The 19,054-nt window shown below is 39.3% G+C and overlaps 1 protein-coding gene across 11 annotated transcripts in view; it reads right to left on the minus strand.

The window, feature by feature from the left end:
- KAT6B (lysine acetyltransferase 6B) overlaps nucleotides 1-19,054 on the minus strand; it is a 168,206-nt gene that overhangs the window by 124,270 nt on the left and 24,882 nt on the right. For 10 of the 11 annotated variants that reach the window (XM_078391092.1, XM_078391096.1, XM_020796145.3 and 7 more), the window contains one exon: nucleotides 10,787-11,726. In XM_078391092.1, coding sequence (XP_078247218.1) covers nucleotides 10,787-11,404 — 618 coding nt within the window. In that variant the 5' untranslated portion in view covers nucleotides 11,405-11,726. Of the gene's footprint in view, nucleotides 1-10,786; nucleotides 11,727-12,117; nucleotides 12,717-19,054 lie in introns of those variants that run through there. The other variant, XM_078391093.1, reaches the window with a different exon arrangement.

Genomic DNA, 19,054 nt, shown 5'->3' on the forward strand with positions numbered 1-19,054 from the left:
CCACGGAGCCTTCCTATCTCTCCGTTGCTTGTGATGGATTAGCCACTCTGTGATCTGGCAGAGAGGCTCTTCATCCCGCCTTCTGCCAGGACTGCTAATCTCTCGCAAGCAACTGAGTGATAGGAAGGCTCAAAATCGTGAGTGGTCGGTCTGGCCCCAAGGGGCTGGACCCTCATCACCTGCACCTGTGGGGGGATATTCATATTCACATACAAATACCCTCATCTCTAATCTAGAGGCTTGTATCGACACCAGATCTACCCTGGTCTTGCTCTCCCAGAATGAGGCCAGGCAATATCATATGGAATGTGTGAGTTTGATGGTATCACATGACCTGCCACCTGCATGGTCTTCGGCAGGTTGCACAGTCGCAGAGCACCATTAAAAGAAAAGATTTACGAACCATTTCAAAGTACTTCATTCTGAGGCTTCTTCTGAAGTACCTACCAAAACAATAAATTTAATCAAACATGGATTTTTTTGGTGCTCCCAATTTCTGGATGCCATTAAACTAAAGTCTGATGCTTAGCATCACAAACCTTCCACACTACATCTGAGAATTAGCAATTATAATACAATGAAGTGCCACTTCCTCTTATTTCCAAAAGCTTCACAATCTGCATCCAGCATAACTAACGTGTTTAGTTATGCTGGATGCAAATTAACACAATTTCTCTTAAATGCCAACCATTACAAATAGCAATGGTTTGGCCCATGGTACTTGTCAATGTTGTATATGTAAAACACACACTACCAGATTTCAATATTTTAGGAACCAAACTGAAGACATTTTGAGCCACCAGCAACAACAGATTATTCTGGATTAATGTGAACAACTCAGCATGCTGATCCATGCTGCTCATTCATTTCTGCTTTGCTACTTCCACAAGGAGCAGCTAGACAACTCACAGAATGTCTGCAGTTATTACCATGTGTGAAACAGGAACTGAGGCTTGTTTCTCTTCAAGCAAGCCAGATCCACAAACCAAGATATGTTTTGGCTTATGGCTTTGACATTTCTCAAGAGGCATGAGCCAGAGTTGCAAATCTGCATATCATAATGAACAAAAAAAGAGACAGAAGGTCTGTGTTCTGTAAGATGAGAGAACAAGGAACAATCAAGCAGTGTTCGCCAGCAGATGAATGAAGAGTGGCCAACATGGCATCTGTGTTTCACTCTCTCACACATACAATTCTCACATACCCATCTCCGTAATATTGGGAGGGTGGGAAAACAGTGAATGCATATCATCTGGCCATACCTAACTGAAAGAGTTCTGCTGTAAATGCAAAAACAAAAAATGGCACAATTTTGCATGTCTAACACATCTGCTAAATGGTTCTCAAAAGCACTGTATTTCTCATGCCAGCAGATATGTGAACACCCAAGAAATCCACCAGCAAAGACAGTCTGGCAACTAAAATTACCAACAAATCCCCTGCTTGTTTCTGACCATTGCACTGCAAAGTGCCATTGTGGGCATGTGCTTGTCAAAAATCCTCAAAACATAACACTCACAAGATTGGTCTGGCTACAACTCTTTGCACACTTACTCCCCAGTAAGTTGCACTGAACTAAAGCAGGACATGCTTCTACTAATTACATGTATAGAAAAAGGACTGTCAATTTTATCCAGTCCCTTTTAATCAGCATACAACAACAGCAACAACAAAAACTCAGTTTTAACTGTAAGAAAAGAAGCAACGAGTATTCAGCTTTTTTTCCCATTTCCCCATTTGAGAGAATTTTTCAGACAGCATATTCATTCATCAGTCCCTCTGTCTATTCTATCTGATTCACCATCTCTTTAACATTTTTCTTAGCAAGCACTCCAATTTTACCCTACTTTCCACATGTTGGCTTGCTGCAACCAGAAAGATACCATATCCCTAAAGAATACAAAAGTTGGAAATATTTGTGTTAAGATGCTCAGGAGGCTTTACATTATTTCTGCAGACATACATGTGAGCTATAGTCTATTAATCAATTTGACATATATAATAAACTAGAAACCCCTGCCTTGTTTTTACCTACAATATTTACCTATCTTTGTACACAAGTATAATTAGAAACTCTAAAAAACAGTCATGTTCAATAATTTATGAAGTCTAAATATGCTTATAAAGACTGAGTAGAACAAGTATAGGAAACATTTTCCAGTATAAGGTTGTACAAAATTTTAAATTTTCCTGAACGCAGAATTTTAGTTTATTTAATTTATAAATAATTTGTGCAAAACCTTTTTAATGATGCTTAAATCATTGTACAAATCATAAAAATAACAAAGCACAGCCATGTTAAATGACTTTTTTTATTTCGTACAAGGCTGAATATCTGACATCAGTCAGGACACCCCTTAGCATAATCTTTGTATCAAACAATGGAGGCGGGGGTAAAACACCCTACAGCAGATGTTCAGTGCCTGATCTGAAGAACTCAATGAATTACAAAAGGTAAACTTAATTCATTGAGAGAATAAATACACATCCACCCACTAGAAAGAGAATTTTCTAACCATCTGCAAAGCGACAGGACTAACTGCTTCAAAAACAATTGGATGCATGATAACATGCCCTCATGTCAGTATGCATTTACAACTTAGCAACAGCCTTTTTTAAAAAGCTGAACTTTACAGAAATGTTAGGAAGAAGCATATGCTGATGACTTTGTAAACAGCCCTGATTGAAACAGATGCCCAAGATATCAACTGAAGAAGGCAGAAGCTGAAGCACTTAATTTAAATACATCTGTCTGTCAACCTTATAAGTATATGTATTTATGACAATATTTCAGTTATTTATACACTTCTTGCAAATGAATAAAAGTTGTCTATACACTTCTTGCCTTCTCAGTACCAGAATCTACTACTTAAAGGCAAATTACGATTGCTGGCTTGTTTTAATTGTACTGGAAGAAGTCTTATTAATAACGGTTGTTGTGGGTTTTTCGGGTTCTTTGGCCATGTTCTGAAGGTTGTTCTTCCTGACGTTTCGCCAGCCTCTGTGGCCGGCATCTTCAGAAGACAGCACTCTGTGCTCTGGTCACATTAATTATTAATTAAGCTTATTAATAAGCTTAATTAATAATTAAACTTATTAATAAGCTTATCAAAATAAACTTTCCAGATTTTAGTTCACAGTAAATAACCAAAGACATTTTCTCCCGACGCAGAATTTTGCTTTTTCAAAGACTTTTTTAAAAACTTTAGTATTTTCTATACTTTGGTTCAACCATTAATCCAAACGTAGACTGCAGAAGAAAACAGACGTCTGATTTGCAGCAGTTACAATGGAATTACAAAACATTCAGAAGTACAAGGATGTGTTGTTGGAGCTCAAAGCCAAGATCATCCTGATCTGGTGCAGATTCCTGTTACTCCTGACTAGGTTCAAATGTGAATGCCAAACAATGTAGAATGCTAAGAAGAAAAGAAATGATTCATTAAAAATATGACATTTGAAGAGAGCTTCACAGATCTCATGAACTGAAAGAAAGACAAATAAATGGATTCTAGATGAATCCTGAACTCTCATTAGAAACTATTAATGCTTAGATTGAGGCTATTATGCCATGGATGTATCATGAAAAGACAAGATTCATTCAACAAAACAATAATGCAAGGGAAAGAAAGAAGCAGAGAAAGCAAAAGACCTAACTGTGAGGGTTCATTTGCTGTGGGGTCAGTCACACTCAATAAAGGCTGAGACCGGTTAAACAATCCAACAGGTTCAGTATTTATTGGAACATTAACGCTAACAGGAACAGTTTGCTTAACTTCATTTAACTTCTCTTGAGCCTCGGGTCTAGGGCGCAAGGGTGTCTACAAACTTCCCAAAAAGGGGTTAGTCTCTTCCACAGTCCAAGGACCAGTTACATCCTTCACTGGCCCTCCGGTTTCAGGGATACCATCACCCGGTAGGTTCAAGGGAAGGGTTTCTTCATCGCCACTCCAGCCCCATAGGGTCGACTCTTCTCCGGGGCCTTCCAACCAGGGTCCGGGTAAACCCCCATCTTCCGCAATTCCTCCATATGCCATGCCTTTTTCTTTTCTATCTCCCTCAACACAGCCTCTCTCTCCTCTCTCAATTTACGCCTCCAATCTTTAGCCTCCGTTTCCCCCCAATAAGAGGGTCGGGGTTTCAGGCCTTGGTCTCCTTCTTCTCTCCGCCTCCTCATGCAGCACCTTCACCTGCTCCCACCTGCCGGTTCACGGATCTTCCACCCAGATCCATTCCAAGCCACCTGGGATCTCTTCCTGCTTTCCCCTTATATCCCCGGCGGCTGCCTCTATCTCCTCCCTTCCTTTTCCCGCCGAAACCTTCTCCCCCTTTGGTGTCAGGGTTAACTCTTTCAACACCTGAGTCAAGTCTCGGGTATCTACCCCAATCTTTTGGGTTCCTGGTTCTTCAGGTATTACTCCTAATCCCTCAGTATCAACCTGCTCATCCTCGTGACGGGGTGGAGAAGGAGGGGGTAAGGTTTGGGTAATTTGGGTCCACGACGGGAGCGACGGCACTCCTACATAGGCCTCCTGTACGGGAGCCTCACACTAACATGGAACAGATGGACTCAATAGAAGAAATCATGGCATTTGTAAGAACAAAAGAGGTCTGCTAATGCTAGAACTTTTGGACATCACTATAAGTCACTATATAAGTCAGAAATAACTTGATGGCACAAAACAACAAAGTACTATCTAAAATAGTACTCACGTATCTATGTCATTTTCTTTCAGAAGCATGTGCCCTCCAGCAATTTTCCTAGAGTAATTTTGGCACATGCTACTGCTTAGGTTAAGCCTACAGGTTTTAAGAGAGTAAACACAAAACGTTTTCCCCAAGAAAAAGCGGTATAGAAAAAAACATCTATAAAAGCAAAAACAGAAACACCCCACAAGGGCAGTAACACAACACATGGTCATATGGCAGATTTCTTCCTTTTTAAAAGCCTTGAATTTATGGTTCCTAGAAAAGGCTACATTTTAGTCCCAGGTCAAAAAGCAAGCATGATCACACACAATAAACTAGAAAAAATAATTGCACTGCAAATCAACATAGCTATAACATAATGAAACTGGAATGTCTGCAAAGTTGTAGTCACAAGTGCATATAATTCATTAATATATAAAATTATATGCTTTGGCACCTGCAAAAGTTGTTGTATATGCCAAGTTTCTGCACAACACCTGCTGAATAACCCCCTTTTTACTACACAATCTCTGTTCAAGTCTTTCCACTCCCCACCGCCACTGACCCCATACAGTGCAAGGAGAGGTGTTTTTTTCAATGTTAAAACAACTAATACATTTACTGTATAAAATAATTTAAAATCATCCCTTTAATCACCTGAGAGCTCTCCTGGAAATCTACACTGCATTTAGAACTTTAAGAAGGTTGCCTAAGGAAATAATGATGTGAAAACTGGAAGAGTGATCAGAAAAAGATTAGGAAATAAAACTTTTTCCAGATAACTTTTAAATGTTTTCTTCCCTGGAAAAGTTAAGAATTTTTATGCAGTATTTACTCTTTCATGATAAAGGGTGCAATCGTATTTTAAAATAATTTTATAACAGTTACAGTGCTGCAGGATTTCTCAACACAAAACGCTGCATACTAATGATTATGCAGCTATTGTGTTTGTCAGGATCACAAAACAAGAAGCACTGCTGGGATGTGATGCTGGTAAAGTACTTTCAGTGGCAGGAAAATAGACGGCATCTTCAAAGTTTTTCCTAAAAACTAGAGTCTGAGACATGGCATAAAAACCTTTATACTCTACACAGTCTGCCTCTGATTTAGATGCCTTTGTCCTCTCTACAACATGAAATAAACTGACCAAGACCTTTGTAACTCCCAAGTCTATGGAAAGAGTTTTTTAAAAACAAGTTTTCTGCTCTTTCAATTCTTTTAAAACCTTCCACTTACCTAATCCATAAAGCTCCAAATTTTACAATCAGAAAATGAACTACTGCCACACACCAATTAGAGATACATACTTCGAATTATACTGTTTTTCAAGCATACATCTACTGAGTTTGAGTGGAATGTATGTTAAAAACATGTTCTGAATAGCTAATTTTGTCTGATAGTTTTATGTTGCTTGCGGCCTGTTCAAAGCATCTCTCTTCAGAAACAAATCACAGTGTGTTTGAAAAGGTTTACTCTCCCAAATTAAGTAGAACTGCAGCCTTGCTCTGCATAATTGTAATATAGCAATATCCAAGTTTATTGCTACTCCTTTATTACATTAAAGGAGTATTTATTTATCAAGTTTTTCCTCTAAAAGTATTAAGTGTTTTTCCATTTCAGCTTCCTAACATTGAGGTCTATATGTTGTTTTTAAACCTATGTAATTTTTTTTCTTTTTAAAAAAATACCATGTGTTGTACCAACTCAATTTCTTAAACTCGTAAAGTTTGAGTATAAGGAAACAGTTTACTGTACATATTAAACTTATCCTTGCTTGATTTAAAAAAATTCTAGGCAATCCATAGTTCTACAAAAGAGCTGGTGCTGTGACTGTTAGCCAAGACAGCACACCACTTCCAAAACTAGTATTATTTACCTACTTTGTGAAGTTTTGAATTTTACCCTCTATGGCAAGCACCAATGACATATGACCACCTTGCCTAATGATGGCTTCTGAAAAAAGAAATCAGTCCAATTGATGCAGGACTCAAGTGCAACAATGGAAGTGTATGACTACAGGTTGCAAAATTCAACTCAACTGAGTCCAACATTTGTTGCAAGAATTCCAGCCATAAGTAGGAGATATATACCCATTAAACTTAGCAGTATTCCTCTCTAGTTTCTTTTGACTACTTTTGCAATGTCAACTCAACAAAGACCACCACCTACAGTACTACAAGAATTTCCAGTATTGTAGTCATGTTACTTTGCTGAACTGTTCTGTGTATTTTACAGAGACTAACAACTTATTTATGATATAAATTCCATGTACTACAGTCCACTTTACCAAATAGCAAGATTTACTATTAATATTAGGATCTTTCAGTTATAAAAAAAGAACATTCACAAACTAAACAACTTCAGCTGTATGCATTTTATTTTGTTTTCATAAGAAGCTCTCAAACTTAGTCTTATAAAGCATCAACTGGAATCTAAAAAAGCTCAGTGCGATTTCTGACTTCTTTCTCCAGGCACCTCCCACCATACCATCAGTTGACTGAAAGAAGAAAAGCCTCAAAGTATGAAGTAATTGGTGTACTAGCTGCTTCTGGTCAATATATTCAAAGTCTAACTCATCCAATCATGCTGAACTTTGCTTCTGGCCATGACCTAGCAAGGAAACATTTGGAGCACAAGCCACCAATCTAGAAAAATCTCTTACACTAGACACATTCTATATCAAGAGTCTCTGTACAGCACCACAAGAAAGGGAAAATAATCTGATGATTCTGTACTTGTTGTACATTCACTAGCAATCAAGACAGTATAGCACATAAACAAAATAACTAATCCACTCATGCTAATGCTGGCATCTGTCCCCAACAATAACAGCTTCTATAATATCTGCTTTCCTTTCTCTTGTGTAGTACAATGTATTGAGCAAGAAAATTCTCATGTTTGGTTATAGAAACCAATATCCTTTTTATACCACCCTGAAAGACAAACACTTGCATCAGTTGAGACCTACAAGATAATTTTTAGCCAACATGCATCAACTGGCCAATCACCAATGAGTCATTAATTTCACAGACCTAACCCACATGCCAAAAGGGAATTAAAAATACCTCAGTTACAGTGGCTCAAAGTCTTTTGATAATGCAACATATAGAAGGAAATCTAAATTTAAAGAGTTTTGGAGCTGCAGATACATGCTCATATTCTAAAATGTCGTGTCCTAATATACAATGATCCAAATTAGGTCTAAGACACAGACCCTCGTTACAGCACAAAACCTGCCCACCTCCATTGGTCTTTTCAAGGATGGCAGGGCATGCACCTTCACTTCTGAAAGGATCTTTTGACTAGTGCTTTCGCCAAACCTAGTTTCTATCACCCTCAGTAAGGTTTTCCCTTTGACACCGAAAGGAGGGGTGCACTAGTCTGAAGATGCAGACCTTCTTTTTCCCCAAGGGATCCTTTACGACATTGTATGGGATACCCCAATACTAAGGTATTATGAAGAAATCCTGTCCAGACACTTTCTCTTACTAAGAACAACAGCAGCACAGGGCAATTCATGAATTAGATATGTTACAAGAGGTTACAGAAAGGCTCAGATAACATTCTACATTAACATTCTTCAAGCTTGTGCCTTCCTGCTGAACTCCTGTTGGGCTACTAGCTTCATCATCCCTAGCTAACATGGCTAATAGCTATGCTGGCTAGAGATGGTGGGGGTGGCAGTCCAGAGCAATGAATAGACATTGGGTTGAAGGTGGCTGTTCCATGTGACATTGCTGAACACTGAACTTCCAACAGCAAAAACAGATTTTATGAATCTATCTTATAAACTCAGCATTTTTTTCATGAAAGAAAACATAAAACAGGTAAAAAAGCAGATACAAAAACCATCAAGGTCTTTTATTTCATACTAAAGTCTTGCTATATTAATTGTAAAACACAATGTGCCTACAATTACAAAATTGTAACAATTCTGAGAATAAATTGCACATGTTCCTTTTCAATGGCAAAAAGGAAAGGACATGATTTAAGCTGCGAAATCAACCCAAAATGTAATGGACCTATACATCTTTGTCTATGGTCACATATTTGTATTTTAGAATAAGCTTAATCAAGAGATTATTTGCTGAATCATGCCATTTTTTGAGATCCTATAATGTTAACAGCAAAGAGGAATTCTAAACATCTACATGAAGACAAAACCTATTAAGTACTACTGATCAATCCACAAATTTTTCTGCACCCATCAGTTACAAGGATATGGCAGGCCCTTCTCAGCTTTCAGCCTGCTGACCAATCTCTTGCAAAGTAGCCAGTGAATAACAGATAATGCATCTTTTCCCTGCAAAAGCAAATGCAGTCAGCAAGGAGGGCCCTTTACTGAGAGTCCGTTTACTGGTGTAATACTGTGAAAAGTAAAGCTGTATTATTTCTTCAATTTCTTCAGATGTTTTTGGGGAACACTGAGGAAAAACTGACTACATATAGAATTTTATCTATTGTAAACCGCACAGAGTAGTGCCTTGGCACTAAAGGAAGTGGCATACAAGCTGAATAAATAAATGTACACAAGCAGCTTCTGATTTAACTCTGAAGTACACAGGTATCTCCAAAATTTTACTAGACAATTTCTTAATCAGTAAACCCTGTAAAGGCCCCAGCAGAATGTGAGAAAGTTACTGGCTATGCTGGTCAGAACTGTGGTCCAATAAGTAATTTTTCCTCTGGTCTCTAGGAAAGATTAGCAAAAGAAGAGGAGAAGGAAAAGTTTTAAAAAGAAAACAAGAAAAAAAGCAGGAGACCTAAAAAATGAGCAGCTATGCACTCAACACAGTAATCCAGAAGGGCGCTAAAAGTTACAATGGAGACTTCATTATATTCACCTGCCATATACAGGATTCAGTCAATAAACCTGATAGTGCCACAGTCTTGATGCTTCAGTTTGAGAACAGAAATGACAAATTGCATTGTGCTGGCAAGAAATGGAACAGAAATCCTGCCATCTAGTACATGGCAATACTTGCAAACAACCACACTTTCAAAAATAGGATGACTATGGGGAATTGCCAAAGGAGTTCCTTGCTGTATTTCTTTATGACACTGCTGCTGTTTTCAATTTCACAGGGAGATCAGCAACTCTGATCGGTACTAAAGAATTCACAACATCATTAAATTCCTCATTTGGAAGCAAATGTAATATCCCAGAAACAAAAATGGATGCTCTGGAGCAAGAAGATTTATACAGCTAGATTCCAATTACTTTCCTACCAGACAAGAACATATAGAGTTTGCATACAGGCTCATTCATTTTCATTTTGCAGGAGAAATCAAAACTTTTCATTCACTTTCACTGATAAAATACTGAAATGCCTCAGTACCATTTGGTAGATATACACGTTTTTGTCAATATATGGGCTACTACTCACATATCAAAGTATCCTAAATACAGTGGTGCCTCGCTTAACGATTTTAATTGGTTCCAAAAAAATCATCGCTATGGGAAAACATTACTAAGCAAAACGCGGTTTCCCATAGAAATGCATTGAAAACCGGATAATTCGTTCCAATGGGAACGGATTGCCGTCCTTAAGCAAAAATCGCCACAGGAAACATCGCTAAGCGAAACGTGGTTCCCCAATTGAAATGCATTGAAACCTATTCAATGCATCTCAATGGGGGGAAAATTACAACAAATTTAAAAAGAGTCGGAACAAAGTCAAATTAGTTTAACAAAGGGATTATTAAGTGCACTTATGATTTCAAGCATTCTAAACATTTTTAAACATATAAAAAACAGCCAACATGAGGCTGTTAAAACCATCATTAAGCAAAACAGGGGGACCCAAACTGTCATCGCTATGCGACGCATGGTCCCAAACATCGCTATGAGAAAATCACCCATAGGGAACATCGTTAAACAGAGCGCAAGATCGCTCCGAAAAAGCCATTGCTAAGCCAATTCATTGTTAAATGAAGCGCTCATTAAGCGAGGCACCACTGTATAAAGTATAATCTCCCTGAATGAGGCAACCAAGGTTAATAGTATAAAATAGAATTAACTTCCCATATACTAAGAACACATCTTTAAAACATATAGATCAGCATGCAACCACTGAAACAATATAATTACACCTACCTGGTCTTTTTCATGAGGCAAAAGACTGACAGGTGGGAGGGAGATTGTAAATGAACTGTATTTAGATCTTCCTTTGCTTTCCAAGCTGCCATAGTTCACCCTATATTGAGGTCCTTCTTTTAATATTCTCCCATTATTTACTGCACGTTTGGCCCCCAATCGTAATCTTCGTTGAAACACAGGGTTGTTGAAAATACCTGCAAGATCATGTTGACTTCTCAAGTATTTTTCTATGTTTCTGAGGGAAGAGCCATTTGGTTCCTGGAGCCCTTCAATTCCTCTTCGCAAAAGTTTATTCCAATCCACATTCCGAAGCTCATTACAAGTTCCCCTGGATCCTTTAACAGACTTGGGAAGATCACTGGGTTTAACAGAAGAAAAACGCCCAGGATTATCTGGGTCCTTGTAGGAAGCAAGGCCTTTGTTGGTAACTTTGAGAATAGAGCCATCTTGAACACTTAGCTCCAGCTGTTCAGAAACAGTCTTTTTATCTAATCCATGGGACACACAGACGGCATGACAAATTCTTTCTTCTGATGGTCTCTGCTTTTGCCTTTTAACTTTTTGTATAGCTTCGAGAATCCACTCTGTATAAAGTGGGTTGGCAAGTTTTACCATGGCTGACCAATAACTTCCCAAGAACAAGGGTCACCCATAGATTTATTCTCAAATCCAATTAGTGACTCTTCCAAAAGCATTCAACAAAAAAAGAACAGATGTCTCTTCATGTTCTGTAGCGCCAACTCAAAAATCATCCATCCATAGCATACCAGTAAAAATAAAACAGATAATTCAAACATTGTGGGGGATAGGGAGGAGTTCTTCATCAACCAACATGGGAAGGTGGAAGTATGCTATTATACGAAATGGAAGACATCTCTACAATTCAGTGGGCCTTTCCTTCTGGATGACTGAAGTATCTCCGGGTCTTTACAGAAGCCTATAGAGATTTTTTATAAAAAAAGAGCATGGTTAGTGTCATTACACTACAGAACCCCATCCAACTTTCAAAAATACAAGTATATACCATTTTAGCAAAGAAACTGCATCTCTACAAGTCATGCTTAGCCCGTACATGAAGTTACTAGTGAAAATTTGAATGAAGCAAAAGAAAAATGTCTTTTCTCTAACATTCGCACTCGGTATATAAAGTCATTAAATAATAAAGATAAAAATGAGAAGATAAAAATCAGACCATTTTATAACTGTATCCTTACTCCTTAGTGAGTTAAGATACTACATGATTGCATGCATTCATTGTCCACTTTCACAACTGTCCAGACCTAATCATGTTTCCTCAGAGTTAAATCCTATTATCAGTGCACACTTACTCTGAAGTTCCTCTAGTCTTGAAGGTTATGATTTGAAGACCTGGCATTCCATACCTATGCACAGTAACTCTCACTGGTCACATTTTTATCCCAGATTTTGCAAGGCCTTAAATGCCAACAGTGGTGTGACTATGTTTTTTAAGAGCTAAGGCATTACTCCAAAACATGGTTCTCTGTATCATAAAAGAGCAGCCCACAAATAAAAAAGTAACTTTTAAAATATGCACCAAAGATTCTTAATAACAATTTTTATTCCAGTGTTCAGGTTAAAGGCTATCCATGCCCATTATGCTATTAAACTGAGTTTTCAAACTTTCTACCACTGGGGAACTAAGGAGACAGTAGTATTTGATAAGTTTTGATTCATGGAAGCTTAGCTACAGCTATTGAGATAACTTAGGAACTCTATAACTTACACAGAACCTTAGAAATCTGACGGACATCAGCAGAAAGCCATATCCATGATTCAAAAGCAGCATTACCGGAGTACCCATAATGCAATCTCCAAAGCTAACAAATGTAGAGGCTAATCAAAAACTTATGGGGAGCCAATGGGAATACATGAGAGCAACAGCACTATCCCGCTCATGTGTTACAACCGATTTCCTCTACTTTTTTCACTCTCTGAATGGTTCTATATACCTATATGATTTGGCACATTTTTGTCTAGCCTAGAAGGTTCCAAATATTCTGAAATTTCCTCTCAAAAGTTTGCTTCCACCGTACTGATCATTTTGATTAGCCTTTTCTGCCTCTTTCCAACCCTTTTCAAAATACCTTCTCCTTCCCTCCAGTGTCCACAGAGCTATACCAATCAGAACCATACATGTTATTTCAAGTGTGGTCACTGGGCATGCAGAGATTTGCATAAAGGCATCATAATACTTTTCTAGAAATGGCCATGATGATTCCTTATGGAATTTGCACTCTTCACAGTAGCTGCAGACTGTGGAGCTATCCACAACAATGTTAAGAACTGGTAAGTTGTAACCAGCTCCATAACTTTTGCAACATATGCAAGTTTACTCAGATATAAAATATCGACATCCCAGAAGAACACAGAAAAATAGAGAAGGACTCTCTCTCGGGGGTCCTGATTTTCCCAAGCTTGCACATTTCTACCCTGAAAAAAAGTTCTACCAAGCTGAAACAGGCTTGACCCATTATAAGTGTGTTTACAAATAAACAACTAGTCTGTCAAATTATTTATTAGTTGACATGCTAGCAAGTTAAATATGCCGAAAAACAGGGAGATGAACAATTTACTGAAGCAATCAAAGCTGTAAAGTCATTTATAAGCTTATTTGAGCTTATTACTGCATTATTTTCACAAGTAGTTTTACTGCTGCCAATGCATTCCTCAGAGTACCTGTGTTGTGGAAAGTACAAAATTGATTCAGTTTATGAAATCTGCAGGGTCTAAGAATTCTTATACTCCCATTATTATGGCAAATAGTGCATCAACAACTGCACAGGATCACATAAAATGGAATAAGCAGTGTGCTCTTTTATTTTTAAAGTACTACGTTGGCTTAAATTCTGTTGCACAATTTTACACTGCATAAGATTGATAACATCATCAGCAACAGCCATATTTTGTGAATTAAGTTTTCAGTTCCCTCCCTCCCCAAGGTTCTTGGGGAAGTCCTTAATATTTGAACATTGCTGCTGCTTGTACTAATCCCATCACCACCACATTTCAGACATTAAAGATCCTACCCCAGTCACATGGCCCTCAAAGGCTTCCCCAGGACAAAATGACCACAAATGAAGCCTTGAATCCCTGAAGGAGAGGTCAGAAATGTTTAATTCCTGAAATATGGCCATGGTTGATGCTGTCATCAACTTTCTGTATCATATGGTTGCAAGACAGGCTTTCAGCCATCAACTGTTAGCACTACTAAATTATTCCCTTCCACAAGTCTGACAATAAGCAAATATGCCTCTTGGAACCATTAGAATGCCATTAAAAAATTTCCCCGTCACCACCCCATCTATTTAGATATGTGAATATGCATATGGCTAATTTGGATTTTATGAACACTTTGTTAAAATATCAAAGCTAACCCCACGAAAGGTATACATTTAAAAGTGTGTTATAGAACAGTAACAAGACTTTTCAAAGGTTCAGTTTTAGTAGTTCTTAACCTTTGTTACTCAGGTGTTTTTGAACTGCAACTCCCAGAAACCCCAGCCAGCAGAGCTAATGGTGAAGGCTTCTGGGAGTTGCAATCCAAAAACACCTGAGTAACAAAGGTTAAGAACCACTGATCAAGAATAGGTTTACAAGTACATTGTTGTAAGCCTTCCAGAGACCTTTGGGTAGAGTGAACGGCACATAAGTTAAATAAATAAATAATAAATAAATAAATAAGCACAGCAGGTGATTACACCTGATGGATAGCTTTTAGATAAGAACACCAAATCACTCTACACTGAAGTCACGTCATCTTGATTTACATGAAATGCTAAGTCAGAACTGCTGCAAATTCTTGCCTATGTAGGGAGTAGATCACAGGTGGTGATAACGAGGGTCCAGCCCCATGGGGCCAGACGGTCCACTCACTGATCCGCCGCTGCCGTGGGATCCGCAATCCTTCCAATGACTCCAGAGCTCACAATCGGCTCACCACTCCTGAGAGGAGGTGGGACGACAAGCCTCCCTGCCAGGTCAAAGTGTGGCTCGCCGATCGCAAGCTCCAGAGTACTGGAAAAATTGTGGAGCATGCGGTGGCAGCGGATCAGTGAGTGGACCATCTGGCACCATGGGGCTGGACCCTCATTATCGCTACCTGTGATTTACAATTTAAATAAAAAATTGATTTTTTTTAACTTAAATTGTCAAGAAATCAGATTTTTAAAAGTTTAAATTGTGATTAAAATCAATTTAATTAAAATCAATTTAATTTAAATCCACATTTGCTTGAAAAAGCAACAAATTCCTGTAATCTGGGGAAGGACAAGAAGCTGAGCTGCAGCTCTTACCAGAGGCCAATATTTCACTGAGAGAAAGATGGAAATACCAGAACTCAAGTGTGTTTGGAAATACCTAACATGAATCCAAAAATCATTTCCTGAATCTTAAAGGTGCTTAAGACTGGCAGTAGTAAACAAAATGCCCTCGTGGACACTTTTACCTGTTTCCAGGGGCAGAGCCCTGGCATTCACAAGAAATGGCACTGCCAAGCTCTTGTACAACTGGCCAGTGGTACTCATAAATGTTAAATAAGCCTCGATTCTAAGAGACTTCACCCAGCATCTTGCATCAAGGGTTGTCTAAAGTCAAACACTGATCTTGATGGGTATATATAAACTTGAAGCAGGCCTCTTGTCTAATCACCAGGAATAAATTTAAAAATTTCTCTGTACAACTGAGGAGGATGTTTTCTCAAAGCTGGTTCTTTTTTATATGTGGATTAGAAAGCACACTGGTGATTACAAGATTTTCATGAAGCACTTTGCAAAAGAACTAAACTCAGTGGCTATTACTTAGCTGATTACTCCTGCAATTCATCACACTATTCAGAGATGTTAAACTATTCATGTGAGTATCTGGCTGTCTCTTTAACTCTCTCCATCACAATAAAATTAGAACAAACTGTCTTGCTACTACCCCTGCTTTCTACTGGACAGGACAGGACACTTCCCAGGGACCAGCAGATTGTAAAATATGTTGTCTCAGTTAGTTCCAACTGCTAGCAACATTAGAACTAAATAAGATAGCACCTTCTAGTGGGAGCCTTTAAAAAAAAGAAATTCTAAAAACATAACTATAAACAATTTCAACAAGAAAAAAAAGGGGGGAGGCAGCAAAAAAGGCAAGTGTGGCTTAACAAAAATCTCAGGGAGGACTTAAAAAACAAAAAAGACATGTACAGGAAAGAAAGCCAGGCCACCAAGGAGGAGTACAGACAAGTAGCAAGGAAATGCAGGGATGGCATTAGGAGGGCAAAAGCTGAGGTTAGCTAGGGACACTAAAAACTATAAAAAGGCATTTATAGGTATGTGAGTAGCAAAAGACAAACAAAAGACATAGTGGCACAGCTCTGCAATGGAGATGGAAAAATGATAACACCGGACAAAGAAAAGGCAGAGGTGCTCAATTCCTATTTTAGTTCAGTCTTTTCCAATAAGACAGACTATGAACTTCCAAACACATTGGAAGTGAAAGTGTAGGGGGGCAGGATTGCAGCTGGAGACTGATAAACAAATAGTCAAGGAATATCTTACCACCTTGAACAAGTTCAAGTTTCCAAGGCCAGATGAACTGCATCTGAGAGCACTAAAGGAACTGGCTGAAGAACTATCAGAACCGGTATCCATTATTTTCTTGGATATCATGGGAAACAGGAGAGGTGCCAGAGGATTGGAGGAGAGCTAATGTTGTCCCTATCTTCAAAAGGGGCAAAAAATAGGAACCTGGGAATTACAGGCCAGTCAGCCTGACATCAATCGCAGGCAAAATTCTGTAACAGATCATAAAGTGGTCATTGTGCAAGCACCTAGAAAACAATGCAGTAATAACTAGAAGCCAACACGGATTTGTCAAGAACAAATCCTGCCAAACTAGTTTGATCTCTTTTTTGATCAGGTAGACGTAGTGCATCTTTACTTCAGAAAAGCTTTTGAAAAAGTGTTCAATGATATCCTGATTAGCAAACTAAGTAAGTGTGGGATGGATAGATCAAGTGTCAGGTGGATACACAATTGGATAGAGAATCATACTCAAGAGGGTGATGATTAAACTGATTTTTTCTTCCTCCAAAGAGCCAGTTTCTCCATACATACACTTACACACTAACTTTAATAGCCTGCTCCAAAGGTCAAGGAAGAAATTATTTAACAATGGTTGTAACAAATATAAGGTGAATCACAAACACCCCCTCCAGAAAAGACTTTGTGACACACACCCCCGGGGGAAACACTTATCTAGGTAGACAACACGCCACAAGACTATTTTTGTAAGCCCTAGCTTCCTCAAAAAAATTTGCTACCCAAATCCGGCAGCAAATCACCCTGCTGAGATTATTCAGCAAATCAATAAGAACCCTTTAAAACAGGGGTCTCAAACATGCAGCCCAGGGGCCAATTGCAGCCCGCGGGACCATAGTTTGTGGCCCTTGCCTTAATATGAAAGTTTAAGGAGTGGGAGCAGCGGAGGCGATACCTACTTGGCGAGCGTGGGGCTTCCTCCCCACCTTGTAGAGGATGGGTCCCACCTGCCCCCCTGAAGCGACCACGCATCCAGAAGGGAAGCCCTCTCTCTGCCCAGCAGTCTTCTCCCTCAGGGGTTTGGCGCCACTGGAGCTTCTGCTTTTAGGTCTCTCTCTCTCCCCCCCCCCTTCGCGGGTCACCTGGCGAGGCTGCTGCTGCTGTTGCCTCATCCTCTCTGCGCTTTTCCTTCCCCCCCGCCTGGCACTCCTCTGCTTCCTGCCCAGATGTGCCGTGGGAGGGGGTGCTGCCAAGAGAACAGCCTTCTCACACATGCTCCCCTCCCCCCCATTTCCCTGAGCCACACTGGGCAAGACCACAGCATCTTGCCAGAGTGGGAGTCAAGAAGCCCCAGGAAGCCCCATTAGCCCTTGGATAAGGGAAGAGATTACTGATGGGGCCAGCCTTGCAGAAGGGGTGCATGCAGCTGCTAGGGGTGTGTGCGTGTGCACAGGGAGTGGAGGAGCGTGAGGCGGGGAATGGAGAAGCGCAGAGAGGACGAGGCGACAGCAGCAGCAGCCTCTCCAGGTGACCCACAAAGAGCAGGGGGAGAGAAACCTAAAAGCACAAGCCCCAGTGGTGCCAAACCCCTGAGGGAGAAGACTGCTGGGCAGGGAGAGGGCCCCCCTTCTGGATGCACAGAGCCATATTTCAAATTTTTGCAGACCCCCTTCTCCTTTAATGTGCAAGATGCCCCTCCTGTGCTTCAAATGGAGTTCATTGACCTGCAGTGCAACTCTGAACTCAAAGCGAAGTTCAGGGAAGTGAGTGGAAAAGCAGACAAGCTTGGGCAATTTTTGAGAGATTTGACCCCCAGCTTCCCTGAGCTGTCCTGATTGTTCAATCGGACCATGTGCCTTTTTGGGAGCACATACTTGTGCAAAAAGCTCTTCACCTTGAACTTCAATAAGTCCAAGTACATGTCCAGACTGACTGATGATCATCTTCAAGCCATACTGAGGGTCTCAACTGCTTCCTATCTCAAGCCAAATGTGGCTCAGCTATGCAAGAGGAAGTGCTGCCAGGTCTCTAGCAGCAAGGAGTAGGCAAGAGAAGCCATGTTCAGTTCATGTTCTTCCATGTTCCATTCATGTTCAGGACAATTCATGTTCATAAGAAGATTAAAGGTTAAAGAACTGTTAATGCAGACATTTGAATCTGAATACAGCAGATATAGAAGAAACCACATATAGAAACATTATTATTATTATTATTATTATTATTATTATTATTATTATTATTATTATTACCACCACCGATTGGTTGATTTTCTTATTAATTCTTAATTTGTTTATTTATTTTTTCATCTTATTTTGTGTTAAAAAATAAAGAAATTTGAAAAGATTGGCTTTTTTTTTTACAAAGCTTTTCTTGTTGGAAATCTGATGTGGCACAGCCTCACCCAGACTCTGCCTCCAGTGGCCCCCAGGTAAATTGAGTTTGAGACCCCTGCTTTAAAGCAAATATTTCTTCGTTGGGTTGATCTGTTTCTTCTTTTGTTTTCAATGGCTATTTCCACATAAAGACAAAGAAGAGTTTCAGTGGTTTATTTTACCCCAGTTTTCTTCCTAAATGGCAACAGGAGAGACATGCTGAAGACAGTAGCCAAAGATCGATTTAAATTGCCTACTCCAGTTTAAATGAAACAAAAGTATCAATGGAGCATGTTATTTGTTTCAAAGTGAAAATGCAATCTTTTTCATGTAACAAAAATTTGACAGTGCAC

The sequence above is a fragment of the Pogona vitticeps genome, chromosome 3, assembly GCF_051106095.1.
Source record: "Pogona vitticeps strain Pit_001003342236 chromosome 3, PviZW2.1, whole genome shotgun sequence".
Taxonomy (NCBI): Eukaryota; Metazoa; Chordata; class Lepidosauria; order Squamata; family Agamidae; genus Pogona; species Pogona vitticeps.